The sequence below is a fragment of the Osmerus eperlanus genome, chromosome 3 (genome assembly GCF_963692335.1).
Source record: "Osmerus eperlanus chromosome 3, fOsmEpe2.1, whole genome shotgun sequence".
In the NCBI taxonomy this organism is placed as follows: Eukaryota; Metazoa; Chordata; class Actinopteri; order Osmeriformes; family Osmeridae; genus Osmerus; species Osmerus eperlanus.
Window position 1 is genome coordinate 16,205,388 of NC_085020.1, and position 15,991 is coordinate 16,221,378.

General features: G+C 41.3%; 1 protein-coding gene across 13 annotated transcripts in view; it reads left to right on the forward strand.

Moving 5' to 3' along the window:
* The window catches only part of stat4 (signal transducer and activator of transcription 4), a 74,002-nt gene that overhangs the window by 40,422 nt on the left and 17,589 nt on the right, over positions 1-15,991 (forward strand). For all 13 annotated transcript variants that reach the window (XM_062457384.1, XM_062457397.1, XM_062457392.1 and 10 more), the window contains exon 16: positions 5,919-6,017. In XM_062457384.1, the coding sequence (XP_062313368.1) occupies positions 5,919-6,017 (99 nt within the window). The remainder of the gene's footprint in view (positions 1-5,918; positions 6,018-15,991) is intronic.

The window sequence follows — 15,991 nt, forward strand, 5'->3', positions numbered from 1 at the left end:
AAGGCAAAGCACACCCAATAATATATATGTGAGAGAACAAAGGTTGTGCTCTCTCCGAAGGCTTGAGCACACCCAATAACTAGAAAAGGCTGTTCCTGCGAAACAGCAGTGAGAATGCTGAAAACCTGAATGGGGATAGCTGACCATGCTAAAAAAGCTGAAAATAGTGAAAATTTAGTAGAAAGTTATAAGCTGAAGCTTCAAAGCAACCGAAAGGTATTTTTGAAAGGGGCTGGAGCAGCATTCCAACAACTAGAGAGGGTACAATTTCTGGGGAAATTGTAGGGTGTGCTTGCTTGCGTCGGTTGCACAGGGGTCCGTTTTTGAATGACATTTTTACAACTGATATATCTGTATATTTTATATTAAAATGCATACTTATTATTTATAAACATTACATAGATTTAAAAGCATTTTTTTGGTGCTGCTCATTTACAACTGAAAATACGAGTGAAGTGTAGAATTAAATATGATGTCTTCTCATTTCCCCTGCAAGAGGTAGCCTCATAGCTGAATCAAAACGAATAAATTTGGCAGACCGGTGTAAAAATGGACCTAATCTCTATGACTTAAATGTCCTTTTAAGTTTTCCCTTCTCGTGATATTTTCAGGCATTTAGCCTACTCATATTGCATTCATTCATTAATAAAGAACCCCCTTTGAAGATTATTCTACGACGTTACCGGCAGTAGAAGATGGAATCGCGATTCAAACAGTGCCATCTGCTAACTGAAAATATGCCCCCAAAAACGTAAATAAGCTTGACATTTATTTAGTGGAAAATCGCTCATTCATAAAAAGCTCACTGGTAGCGATCATTGTCAGTAACAACGCAAAATGCGATATAGCCCTGTGTGGAGAAGCTGCCCCGGTAAATTCTACTACTACAGTACAGTATTAGACTACTGCTGTGTTTGTCTTGGTAGCGATTGTGTTGGTTGAATTGGATTTAACGTTCCGTTGTACGGTTTAGGCTGAAATTAATTATTTTCATGAACAGATTGACAAAGTTTAGGCTGTGGCAATGAAGTTCAGGTTAGTAGTTAGACTTTTGATTTAAGTAAGGGGAGTGCCGAACATGTTGTGTAGATGTTTTTGTAGTGTCTCGCGTAGGCTACAGCGTTGCAGTGAGCTACACTGGTTTGAAACCACAGGTAATGATAATTTCACCCACAAATCGTTTACTTGTAATGTAATGTCATAATAAATCCTACAACGAAAATGTATTTGTGAGGAATGTTTATTTTAAAGATTGAAAACAGATGCATCATAGACCACTGTAGTATGTGTTGCCCGGGCAACAGAGGCTAATGTCATGATGCTAATGCTTCAGTGAAATAGTAGACTACCGTTTCCAAAAGTAGATGTGGGCCCCTTCCTTAATAATATCAGCTAATATTGTACATTACATTTCATAATTGTGTTTCACATCACAAAGTAAAATGAGTAAATAGTTATCACCCTGGCCTCTTTGCTTGTGGCGTTCCTGCAGCTGCCTTGCAGTAAAGCTATAGTTAGCCTAGCTATCCCCCATGTTAACAGACGTGAAACGAATGTTCTGCTACAGGTAGTCACGTGTGTTTTCGTGACGTTAGTGACGTAGTGACGTTAGTAACGTCAGTGACTGTGGCTAGCAAATTAGCCACCGTTAGCTTCACTTTTCACCACAAAAACGCAATTTCTACTTAAACCATGCAACGGAACGTAAATAAAAATACAACCAACGCAATCGCTACCAAGACGAACCTTTTGACACCGCCGTTGTGTATGTAGTCCAAATATTGACTGATCCTTAGGGGGGCGAAAATAAACAATAATAAATAAATATATATGTGAGAGAACAAAGGTTGTGCTCTCGCCGAAGGCTTGAGCACACCCAATTATTTGAAAGGATTTACCATTACTTTTAAAGGGAGAATAATTTGCACAAAAACCTTAATATTTTAAAAAGTATAAAAGTGAGAAATTAGAAAATACCCGCAAGCTGAAATGAATTTCAAAAATGTGTGAGTCACACAAAAGAGGCAATGTGGAAGCTGAACTGCATCATCTTAACAAAGCTAAGAGCTAAAATAGCCTACAATGTGGGAGAAGCTGAAAGCTGAACTGTTAAACAGAAGAAGAAGTAGGCTAGCTAGTCGTAACAAGAATATTATCGTTTTAACAGATTAAATTATAGTTGGGATAGTATTAGCAGTAGCAGATGTAGCCTATGCGTTTACTCGGCTTTCTTAGTTGGATTCAATGTGTTGATGGAATGAAACATACAGCAGTAGGGCCGATACAGGAAGACACGGCGACACTTTGTTGCAGAAGGATGATGGTGCAAGTTTTGTCCGTGGAGCATACAACGATTAATAAAAAAGAATCATGTAGACGTGTTTATTGAGTAATCGCATAACTAATTACACATGTAAACGGAGTAATCGTATGGCATAAACCGACAATTGCTAGTAATCGTGTTTCTCATGGTCAAGTAAACGCACTCAGGGGCGTAGTAGAATATAACAGTTCCATTAGCAATAGTAGTAAAGGAGATATTAGCAGCACCTGCAGAGTCACCTCTTGTAAATTGTATTAGGTTGAAATACTATCAAACTTTGTCTTGTGACTCCACTAATCAGCTAATACCAATCACCTGCGTGAGACTGAGTGGTGCGTGTCTGTCGTTGCCACGGTGATGGTGCAGCTATGATTGCTAACGCGCTGAGGGGAGAGAATAACAGAAATGTAGCTAGAATCCACACCTCACACAAGTTAACCTAGACGCAAAACTATACGTCCAATCCAAAAAATAAGGATATTTTCCGAGACCCAAGACTCTGCCTAAACCAGAGATATTCTTTATATGTCTGTGCAGTCAGAAATACGACTCTACCTGCAGTTTCGAAAACGTGTTCCTTTTGCTTTCCTGGTGCGTGTTTGTTTGGTTGCCACGGTGATGGCGCAGCTGTGATAGCTAACGAGCTAGGCAGAGAGAAAAACGAACATTTACCTAGCATCCACACCTCAAACAAGTTGACCTAGACGCAAAACTACACGTCCAATCAATAAAATGAGGATATTTTCCGAGACCCAAGACTCTGCCGAAACCAGAGATGTCCTTTATATTTCTGTGCAGTCAGAAATACGACTCTACCGGCAGTTTCAAAATCTTGTTCTTTTTGCTTTCTCTGACGATTTTGTCACCAGATTTGCATTGGTCTCTATGGGGCGAGAGTTGGACTTTGTCTCGCTTTCGTGGGGCTCTGAACAAATGTGTACGTCTGTTGGATTCAACAGACAACTGTCTATGACCAGCACAAAATTAGCTATCTATTGATCCAAAAATGAAGCATGAAGAGCGAAAATTGTGGCAATGCTGGCAAACTAGAAATATTTTTTCAACGATATCCGAAGCTGCCCTCCACTCTAAGCGTTTCAGTCTGCACTCTAGGGTTTCACGTACACACCCATGTAAATCTCAGAAACGGCTTGAAAAAGTCATGAAACATAATCAGTGATATTGAAAAAAGTTGAATAGATATCAAAAAGCTGAATTATTTAAAAATAGTTTAGGGTTTTGTCAACATTTTAAAGTTTAAATGGTGGCTCTAGCTGAAAGATTGAGGAAGAAGAAGGATTTGGAAGTTGAAGAAGATTAAAGAAGTTTGAGAGGATTTGAAAGAAAACTCCATTGGAAACCCATGTTAAAAATATTATGAATATTGATTTATATTAATTCAAGCATAAGAGGTACAAAGCTGAAAAGTCATAGCACCCATGGCCTGAAACAGCTGAATTTTTTGATAGCTGAACGGTTTTAATAGCTGAAGATTTGAAGGCGCTGAAAGGTGTCTTGGAAGAAATAGAAGAAGTTGAATAAAGATTCAAAGAACAATACTTGGAATGCTGAAGCAGCATTCCAACAATAACTAATGTAGCTAGAATCCACACCTCACACAAGTTAACCTAGACGCAAAACTATACATCCAATCCAAAAAATAAGGATATTTTCCGAGACCCAAGACTCTGCCTAAACCAGAGATATTCTTTATATGTCTGTGCAGTCAGAAATACGACTCTACCTGCCGTTTCGAAAACGTGTTCCTTTTGCTTTCCTGGTGCGTGTTTGTTTGGTTGCCACGGTGATGGCGCAGCTGTGATAGCTAACGAGCTAGGCAGAGAGAAAAACGAACATTTACCTAGCATCCACACTTCAAACAAGTTAACCTAGACGCAAAACTACACGTCCAATCAATAAAATGAGGATATTTTCCTAGACCCAAGACTCTGCCGAAACTAGAGATGTCCTTTATATGTCTGTGCGGTCAGAAATATGTCTCTACCGGCAGTTTCGAAATCGTCTTCCTTCTTGCTTTCTCTGACGAATTTTACCCACCTCTCCATTGAAGTTAGTGAGAGAATTTGAAAGGCTGCTCTCGCTTCAAGGCTCATAGCTGAAAATGTGAGCTCTTTAGTAGTTACATTGGCTGAAAGAGGAAACATTTTCCTACATTTTAAGGTATAACTTGTTTCTGTAAGTTAAACTATATGAAAGTTAGAGGAATTTGTTTGACAATTTAGTTGAATATCAGAAAAAGAACAGCCAGCAGTGTGCCACTCTGCTTGCTGCTCATTCATAAAAATCAAGAAGGAGCAAACATTTTAATGTATTTCAAACTGTCATAATTCAAAATTGGCTGAATATTTGAAAAAGCTGAATCATTTGGGAATAGCTGAATGTCTTGTGAACATTTTAAAGGTTGAATGGTGTCTCTAGCTGAAAGTATGCTGAAGTAGTTACGTTTGAAAGAGGATGAAGCTTTTTAATGATTTGAAAGGATTTACCATTACTTTTAATGGGAGAATAATTTGCACAAAAACCTTAATGTCTCAAAAAGTATAAAAGTGAGAAATACCAAAAGTCATAGCCAACATCTCCTGAAGGAGCTGAACGTTTTGATACAAAAATTGTAGGAATCGGTGAAAGTATGCAGGACTAGTTAAAGGCCAAAAAACGGCGGAAGAACTAAGAAGTTGAAAAACAATAGTGAGACTGCTTAACAGCATTCTCACAATAATAAAGAGAAACAGGAAAACAATACAGAATAACAATAGTGTTTTTGCTTGCAGCAAACACACTAATAATAATATATATGTGAGAGAACAAAGGTTGTGCCCTTGCCGAAGGCAAAGCACACCCAATGACAGATTGACGAAGGCACGTAAATTTTCCGACTGTGCCTTTGCTCCATGCCAGAAGCGCCATCTAGCGACCATTACTTGTCAATAACAACGTCCCTGTCTGAAGACTAACGGTGCGTGTCCACTACAGCGGAGCGGGCGGCGCGTCGGCATTGGCTTCCAAATAATTTTCAATTAAACCGGGCATTGACGCTCCCGCAGGGTATTGTTTCATTGAAAATGAATTGGAAGCCGACGCGTCGTTACGGTGCGTGTCCACTACAGCGGAACGGGCGACGCGTCGGCTTCCAATTCATTCCAATTCATTCAAAACACTACAGCGTTTTTTAACGCTCTGCACCGCTTGCCTTCCCACAGTACACCACGCTCGGGGGCGTTAGACAAATTAATACAGAGTTGTAGTTCTCTAAGGTCACTGTTGTAGTCATGGCCAAGCGTGCAGACTTGGGTTCATGTATTCACAATATCGATCAAACATTGTTGTGACATTATAGGTAGTTATAATTATTATAATTATAAGTATAATGCATTATTGTATTGGTATACATCCCAAGTCTTCATGAGTCTTTACAAGTGTCTATAACTATGTTTATACTGCGTTATTACTGTATTGTAAGGCATTACGAGGACACATTACAGTAATGTTGTATAATACGTTACACATTTGGATAAAGTGGTACCGTAATGTTTTACTGACATCAATTGTGTGGGATGTTTTTGCATATTTTCAGACCTGCTCCTTGCCACTAGTGGTCATCTCCAACGTGAGCCAGCTGCCAGGTGGATGGGCCTCGGTCATGTGGTACAACCTACTGACCAATGAACCCAGGGTAAGCTGTCACCAGTTGTTGCATTCGGTAGAAATGAAAGGTGTCAAAATGTGTATCTTGTTGCCATGATGCCCCTTATTTTTTGTAACATTTCGTTGCACGGTTTAGGAAACGTTTACGTTTTTGTGGCGAAAAGGACAGCCAACAGTAGGTTTCTTGCTAGCCACAGTTAGCATATGATGTCACAATCTGGCACACGATAGCAACAATGCCTACTATTGTAACGGCTTAATGCCGCTGTTAATTAAGTCTGGAAGAGCGTAGTTTGTTGTGTATGCAGTGACCTACGGTGGCCCTGAAGTGCAAATCACAACAGCAAATCATAAAACACAACGGCAAATAGGAAAACATTTCAACAAATCATAAAACACAATGGCAAAGAAGAAAACATGACAGCAAATAGGAAAACACGACAGCAAATAGGAAAACACTTCAACAAATCATAAAGCACAATCGCAAATAGGAAAACAAAACTGCAAATAGGAAAACACTTCAACAAATCATAAAAGACAACAACATTAACTTCTACCGGAAAAGGTAGGGCCTATCTAGCAGAGGACGGACCCTCCTGATTGGACAGACGGACTGTCTGTCTTTAAACAGGAAGGAGAGGTGAAAAACACGGAAAAACGCCTATTTTGAAAACATGAGTACTCCCGAAGATACTTTCGCTATTTTTCGGAATTATTTTGATGAATGTCAGTTTCGGAATGACAGTTTGCCATTTTGTCTTAACATGACCCATCACGCTGTCTGTTGAAGCGTGTTTTTTAATATTACTGATGCATTTTTGTTACCTCCATGAAATTATATTTGATTTATGAACTATAGTTTAAAACGTTATGAACTTTTAACAAAGTAATTACATTTCAATAAAAATGTTATGCTTGATTTGCTCATTGTGGGTTTAGGAGGCAATACAGTAGGCTACTCCCCCCCCCCCCCCCCCCTTAAACATAAAGTAATGTCTTAAGAAATCAAATATAATTCTAATATTACTATTATTTACTTTTTCTGCCATTTTGAAAGCCACAGTAGCTGGTTAATCTGTTGTATAGCTAAACCTAACAGTGTATTAGATGTGATAGAACATTTGCAAAACTGGATTTTAAAATGATGGTTACTATTTACTAGTATGAATACTGCTAATATTATCTTACTAGTAGCTAGTTGTTACTATTACCAACAAACTAAACTAGCCACTGTAAAGTTGAGTTAGATAGAGCTAACATAGCGTCAACTAGTTGATGTTAGCTCTACTTACATTTACATTTAGTCATTTAGCAGAGGCTCTTATCCAGAGCGACATTACCCCGAGGCAAGTAGGGTGAAGTGCCTTGCCCAAGGACACATCATTTTTCACGGCCGGGAATCGAACCAGCAACCTTCTGATTACTAGCGCTATTCCCTAACCGCTCAGCCACCTGACCTACTTACTACTAGTAAGATACTATTAGCAGTTCTAATAGTTCTAGCTAGATAAGGACAACAGATTACTAGCCAGCTACTTATTTATAATCAACAAACAGGGACGTCTTTACATTAGTGGCCTGGTGCCCCACCAGATGTTGCTGTGGAGCAGTGCACATATGGTATTATTTATTTAGTATCTTTTTTTTCTTCTTTATTTAATCTGTAAATATTTGCAATTAACATTGTAGGGGGTTAAATATTGGCCAAACAACCAAAACGAATTCCCCTATGGTTTAAAGGAAGATGGGAAACTGAATAGTGTATTAGCATGAACCAAATCATGCCAATACAAATAGAATTCCAGGTATTTGACTCTATGGGTTAAATCAGAGCAAGAATGGTCAAAGTACGGTTAAATGAAATACACATTTAATAACATTGCAAATGACTGAAATCAATTACAAGGCAAACATGTTACAATATGAAAGCTTTAAATCTTACCTACTCTACCATGATCATTGTAAATCAGAGAGAAAGCAAGAGGTGAGCAAGGAGTAGGACAGTAGGACAAGGGAGAACTGAGGAGAAAGTCTCTGGAGATGAAGAATCCACAGAACAATGCATTACAATTCTCTTTATACACAAGGACAACCAATCAGACCACATCTTGAATGGGGTGTGAGGGCCATCAAGTTGAGACCGTCCAGAAACTCCAGACTTTAGAATATGAGAGGTGGGGGCAGGTTTGACACCCAGCCTTACAACATTGTTGCGCATTGATTACATATGACAAATCTAACGCTGTCCGATACATTCCAAAAATGTCTCTGTAGTCCTAGCTACCTACCTTCCTCTCCCCAGCTAGTTGCCAAATTCAAAACTGTCATCCTTGATCATTCACAGTTACCGTATGTTGGCCAGCCACTACTACAATTATGAATTGAGTTGACAATTTATTAGGCAAAAACATTTAGATTAAACATTTGGGACCACACCAGCCAGAGGATTTTAATATCCTTCAGTCTGGAGAGGACAACAATTGCTCCTTCAATTCAGAGTGGTTCAAGAGGAAAAAATGGCTAAGGGCTAGTGAAGCAAAAAAAATACTTTTCTGCTTTCTTTGCGGCAGGTAAAAATGGACTATGTTGGGGTGGTCATGTCGTTTCCGGAAGCATTGTCTAAGTCTGTAATGTTAAACTTCTTGAAATGTGTGTTGTTGGCCTGGGTAGTTTGGTTGCTCACCCTGGGGGTGAAGGTTAACTATAGAGGCGTTGGACATAAAACTCTACTGGGGCACCGGCCCCTAATTCATATCCCTTTTTTTCTTTCAAGCTTGCTGCGCACAATGCACTACTAGGCTATAGAAACTCCCCTTGCTTAACCCACTATTAAACAGTTCAGGGACGTGTCGAAGTACAATAATCCAAGTTTTTATTCAATATCCAAGTTTTAAAACAGCACGGAAAAGGCAGCAAAGTAAGATGCAAAGTGTTTACTCGAATCCAACACAAAGGATTGATTCCAACAAACGTGAGTAGACCCCGGAGTCTGACTGGCCTTTTTCTCCCGACATTTGCCTATATATCTACTTTCCATTATTTTAAGATCTTTTGTCATTGGTACATTATCTCTGGTCACAGATGCATTTATGTATTTCACACCCGGTTGGTCAATCGTCACAAGATTTACATTGCCAGTACTTTTCCTCTACTTTCTCTTTCCAAGGCCCACGTGGGGCCATGCCGCCCAGCTGCACAGGGACACTGAGTCTAAGGACATAAATCTGTCCCCTGACATCAGGCGGTTGTAGTTCTCAATATCTGGGCTATGTAGTCCTTCATGGGAGAGGCCTACACACATACTTCTCTCTCTGGCACTCAAACTCTATCTATCTGGTCTTCCACATTTGGCCTTTGTTTCTTCTATGTTTTAGTGGCAATTCTAATCAATCAACAGCTTTGCATCTGGTTTTCAATAATATAGCATACATAAGTAAAAAAGGTGATTAAGTGGTTCTATATCAATCATATAAACCATGATCATTTCTCCATCGTCATAATTACAGCAGTTTTTCTACATTTCCCCCTGTGGGACTGACAAAGTCCCAACACAACCCATACTGGAAACACTACTGTAATTATTCAATAGAAACACTGGAAGAACATAAATGCTGATTGAATACAAAACTTTCAAAAACACCTTAGGCAACTAAATCATACACTTCCCAAGTATGCATTGTAACAGTAGATCCATCACATATACGGAACAGGGTATTATTAATTTCAATCTTATACATAAATGTCATCATGTGCGAAGCTCAACCGTGGCGACCTGGTGGACTTTCCTTCTTTCCAACACTTGATTAAGCTATCAGCTTATTGCAACGCATAGCGGGGTGTTAAGTAAAAGGGTCCATCCACCATCCACATTGAGTAGCTCAGCACTGAGGTTCTAATCCTTATATTAAAATTGGTCCGTTTCATTAGCATAAGTGTTTGTTACGTTTCATCATGACAGCTAATATCTCTCACACAAGGTCTGTTGGTCCTATGATGGGCTTGTGAGCAACAGGGTCTTGTATCGTTACTGTACCCTGCAGAAGTAAGTTGCAGTTAACACTAACACCTTTACACATCCCACATAACCTTGCATCCTTGTGCTGAGGGCCTAAACTTTAAGGGCATCTCTGAACAGTATACACGACAAACAAAACAAACAATGACATTAATACAAAAACTGCTGCAATGACAACAAAACAATACAATATGGTGACAACAAACTAAAACAAAACAGGGGAACAAGAACATGGAGATGACATATTTGAATTTGAATGAATTGAGACAGTGGGGCAGCGCTCCATGCCATACATAATAACGGTGCGTGACTGTGAAACATTGTGACTAATACTAAGTGGTGAAGGTGAATGTCTGATGATGTCCAGGGAAAAGGGGATGTGTGATGAGGTTCTGGGATAAGGGGATGTGTGATGAGGTTCTGGGGAAGGGGCTGGTTCTCCAAGGAGGGGCATCCAAGAGTGGGCAGTATATGCAATTGGGGAACAGAATTGTCCAGGGTGGGGCAGACCAAGTGGTCGGATGACATCCTCCACAGCCAAGGCTTCTCTTTAGGAATACAATCACTCGTACTCATAATAAGCTTGTGCTGGTGGAACTGTTGGGTGCACGGGTTGATATTCACCCCAACGTCGCTGCAGGTTATCCAACGTCATACTCAGCCTCTCATTCTTGCAAGTCAGCACCTGTTTCTGGTGCTGAAGTGCCATCACCTCATCTCGCTGACGCTCTTTTTCCTTGTAATGACGCCTCCACCCTAGAAGTGCGCGTCCTCTCAATGCAGTATTGAAACGTTGTGATATCTTTTTGGACCCTCGTCACTGGAGGCTCTTAAATTTCGCCAGTGACACGTCTAAAATTCGCCGTGCGGTCCTGGTGGTTAGTCATTGGATCGTAGTCTGGTGGTTCCTGGGTCATCGAGCCGCTGGATTCGGTGTTATGGTCCTGGTGTGCTGAATGATGGAGATGGGTCTCTGCCGGCGGTCTGGGTTGTTGGTCATTCAGCCGTAGACCCAATCTCCAGGTGCAACCGTCTGCAGGTTCTTTGGAATTTCTGCTTCCTTTTCCTTTGTGGCACCTTTCACCTGTTGAAACACTACCTCCCTCTCCACATCCATTGAGGGGAGGACCCTCGAGGGGTCCTCTTAAATAAGGAACTGGAAAAAGTCTTCCAGTAGCGTCTCATGCAGTGTTAGAAATGTCAGGTGGTTAGTACTCAGGTGGTTAGTATTCAGGCGGTTGGTACTCGGGCGCATTACCGTTAGTGCCGGCGGTAAGGTCTGTAGGCCTACCCAGTTTAACTTACCATCAGCCATGATCTTTGTTACCTTGATTTTCAAGGTACCGTTGCTCTCCCAACTGTCCCTTGTGACTGTGGATGATAAACACAGCCAGACCTTTGTCTGATTGTTAACAGTTTGAATGCCAGTTTAAATGTTTCGGCCACAAAATGCGGTCCATTGCGATCCCAAGTCTCGGAAAGACCTCTACACAGAAAATGTTGCTACTGATCGGGAATCTGGATCTGCAGTTGGCACTGCCTCTCTACCCATCTACTGAACCGACAGATCACTTAGTACCAAGATGTATCTCAGTCTTCCTATACGTTGTTGCGTCTTGTCTACACAGTCTATAGCAGTGATTCTCAAATGGGGGTACTGTAAGGAGTACGTGAGATTTATATAAACAAGTTTATTTAAAAATAGATACAAAATCTTCCATGATGGCTAAAATTATGCTACAATGTTTGACAAGAAGACTAGCTAGCTAGCCATGTCGTTGTCCCCAAATCAAGATTTTTATGAACAAAAAATTGGCATGTTGTGCAGTGAATAGTGAATGGGATGTGAGATAAGCGGTTACGTGACACTGACACCGTAAATTCAGAAAAGGTTAAAAGAAATATTGAAGTCACTCATTGTTGTAATTACCTTTTGACTTGTTAAAGTCTTTCAAAATTGTAAATGGAGGCTTTGTGGCCCTGTTGTTATGGTTACTTATTTCAGACACTTAACAGGCTCATACTATGTAGTCAGCGCACTAATTTGGAACGGTGAACAGTTTCTCTGGAGCTACTTAGTAGGTGTCCACCACCCCTGCAGCCAATCAGAATTGAGTATTCACCCTGACCATGATATACATATGTATATATATTATTTATATAGTTTTTACCACCCATGTTTGGGGCCAGTCAAGGGGTACTTGGCTGAGAAAAAATGTATAGGGGGTACATTATTGAAAAAATATTGAGAAGCACTGGTCTATAAGATGCCTAAATGGTCCGTCTGGTGTTGGACTGTGTGAAATGGGAGCCGAAACTGAACTGAGAAACATCATAATGTGCAAAGTACACTATCGACTGCAGCTTCTAAATATGGTGTCCCCCATACGACCTAAAGATGACATATAATTATCCCCCTGGCGCAATGGTGACCACCATGCGAATTCCTAATAGCAAATACATCAGTTACATGAACACAGGTGTGTGGTAGTTGCCAGGTTCACCGTGCCACACCCTTGAATGGTTAGTTCTGGTGCAGACAGTATGACCTCGTAATCAGGTCTTCCGGCCTGTGTTAAGACAAAATGTGGGTTTGTGAGTAAGGCGTATAGTTGATGGGATGTGTAGAAAGTTACTGAGTGTCCCATCGTCAGTGATGATGCTTGTTTGAAAACAAAAGCAGCGGCTGCCAGTCCCTGATAGCAGGGTGGCAGTCCTGCCTCTATCCAGTTCTGTACTGTAATAGGCTAAGGTTGTTTCCCCATGGGCGTGTCCTGTAACAATACAGCAGTAGCATATCCAGATCATTCTGCAACATATAGATGAAATGGTTTTGAGTAATCGGGATTGCCAAGGGCGGAGGCGGATTGCATGTCACTTTTGAGAGCTGAAAAAGCTCCCTCCGCCTCTTTGGTCCACTGCAATATAGCAGCATTACAAGTCTGCCCTGCAGCCCTAGTAAGGGCTCGCAAAGGTGCTGATTTGAGGGCATAATCACAAATCCATGGTCTGCTGTATCCCGCCATTCCCACCAAGGTAAGCATTTACCCTACTGTCTGAGGCTTTGGAGCGTTGACTATGGCTTCTATCTGTGACAAAGATACCTGTCTCGTATCCCCACTAAGCCGCCTTCCCAGATAATCTACTGTTGTCTGACAAAACTGTAATATGTCTCTACTTACTTTATGTAGCCTACTGGATAACGGTACTGGTAACCTGCAGATTCTGCAGGTCCTGGGCCAACCTTGATCAAAATCATCTGGGCTGTCCAGGAATCCCTGGGGTAATAGGGTTTAAGTACTGTGTTTACCTTCAAAGGTGAAAGCAAACAGGTATCATGAGTCTGGATGTACTGAAACATAAAAATGCAGAGCACAGGTCAACAACTGTTTATCATTTTGCGCCTGACGGAATGTTAGTAATATGTGTGGATCAAAAACATTCGTTTTTGGAAAGTCTCCAGTGGAGTTAATAGCCCGCAGATCATGTACCAATTGATAATCATTAGTGTGGCTTCTTTATTGGAAAGATGGGTGTATTACAGGAGCTTTTGTTTCTATCGGTGCTCCTGCAGTCACTAGACCCTAAATGGGTCTAATCCCGTCTATAGCGTGGTGTCAGAGAGGGTGTTGTCTCTGGTAGGGTAACATAACGTTGGGGATACCTGTCCTAACAAATATTGACAACAAAAAGTTGACATTACATTATATTTTTACATTTTACATTTACATGGTTCTGTTGGTGTTTTTATATTCACTACCACTGTCTCAGCTGTCCCTACACTGTAACTTGTCTTGAGGTTCTAGAATAACGTGTGTCAAGGGATGTGTGTATTATTTGTGGGCCTCCATTCTAATACCTCTAAAGCTACTTTTATTATTGGTCCTAATTCATGAGATCCATGGCCTTCAGTTGTCATTAATGTAACGTAGGAGCAGAATCCTGTACTTGGTACCATTCTTGTCATTTTGGTGAGAGTGTTATAGCTGTGGCAGCTCCTTCGGGGCCTACAAAGATATCCTGGTTGATTTTTTTTTAATCATCAACTCTATCCAACAGTCTGCATAATTTTAGGCTGCCTTAAAACATCTGGCAGAGGACAGTAGATACAAATTAGCCTCTCAGGCTAACTCTGGCTAACGTACAGTTTTGCTGTTGATTGGTGTGCTATGTCTCTGCAAAATAAATGAATAAATAAAAATAAAATAGTCTGTGTAACTTTGATGTTCGTCATATGGAAGAGTGCAGTGGAGCGGCACGTGTTGTGATTTCGGTTTCCCTACTAATGCTTGGACCCATGGTTCCCATTTTTCCATGATTGGATCAATAAAGATTCTTGTGGGGCCACAAATGTAGCCAGTACGCTAGCTGTGGTGTCTGGCTGTGGGGATTTTCTGCTGTTGCATTCATTAATGGACTTAAGACATTTTGTAGTTATTTTTCAACCATCACTGGCATTATCTGGTTTGCTGAGTGATTTTCATGCAACTCAACTTGCAGGCCGTTTTGGGTACACACGATATTGGCTTTTAATATGCAGAGAATGTCTTTTCTTAATAGATTGATGGGAGTGTGTGCTGAGTACAGTAGAGGTGCTACAATCGTTTTTCCTTCAATTTGCATTGTGAGTGGCTCCGTAAGTGGTTTCACTTGTGTTTTCCCAGAAAAGCCTACAGTTCGGTGGGATGAACTTGAGAGGGGGAGATTGAAGCCATCTCTACCCTCTTTTTGTATTTTTTTTTTTGGTAGTGAGATTATTGGTGACATCTTTTCCCCCTCAGGCTCCTCTGGAAACCTCTACTGCCAGCCTGCAGCTGGCGCCAAGTACGGATTTGTTTGACAGTTTCTTCTTATATGTCCTTGATGCCCGCATCTCCAGCATGCCCCTGTTTGCTGATTGTCAGTCAGATTGTGGTTGGACTGCATTTGTCTGTCCTGCTGTTGGGGTGGGCCTCGTCCTCCCCCACAGGGTCTCCCTCCGCGTTGCATAGGTCCACCTCTTCCCTTCCAGGATTGATAGTTGTCATCTGAGGGGCCACCATGCACTTGGATTGGTGGCAGTCTGGGATCTGGGGGGTTGACTGGTGCTGCCTGCATTGGTCCTGGTGGAGCAGGAGGTTGGGGTGATGGCTGGAACATCACTGGGGCCTGGGGTTCCTGTTTTTCTTCTCTGCAGTTATCGACGTGATGCACTATGTGTCCTGGCCCGTCCATTCTCATCAGGCCTAGCACACCATCTAGACACTTTTGTACATCTTGATGCATTGCCTTCATCCTCATCAGCATAAACTGTCTCTGTGTGGTGTTGTCCCACCGGAGTCGCCAGTTGTTTGCGTTCCAGGCACTCCCAGTCTCATTTCTCCACCTGCTTGGCTCCCCAGTCTTCCTCCATCTCTCACCCAGTGCTGCTGTTGTATGACTTAAGTGCACGGCCCCTGCTGCTGAGCTGTTGCCATGCGCTGTGGGGGTCCTCGTTTGGTCTGACTTCAGATGTTGGCCAGGGTGGGGACATCTTGTCACAGCGGTTTCTTAATTTTGTCATCTGGTTGTTTATTTCATACTGCATCCTTTGCAATGACTCTTCCCAGTCTTGGCATTTCTGATTAATGTTGTCCCACTCTTCCAGCGATCGCTCTCTGCTTTTTAGTTTGGGGCGTTCCCCTAATGAGCGATCTGTTGATTGTTGCATTGGAGATGCTGCGTTAGTTTCCTTAGAATCAGAATCAGAATAGGTTTTTAATCCCATGAAAGTTTGTACAGACAAGGAATTTGCTTTGGCAGGAAGGTGCATACATTAAACATATAGGAATCTTAAACATTTTAATATGAGGTCTAAACTATACTAAGGATACGTGAGCTAGCATTTACTGTCTAAATATGGGGGTGACTCCAATGGTCATACTGGTGGGGGCTCTGTCCCTATACTTTCTTTATTCCTGTCTCTGTAGGATTGGTTATTTTCTCTGTCTTGATCTCTTATTGCTCTG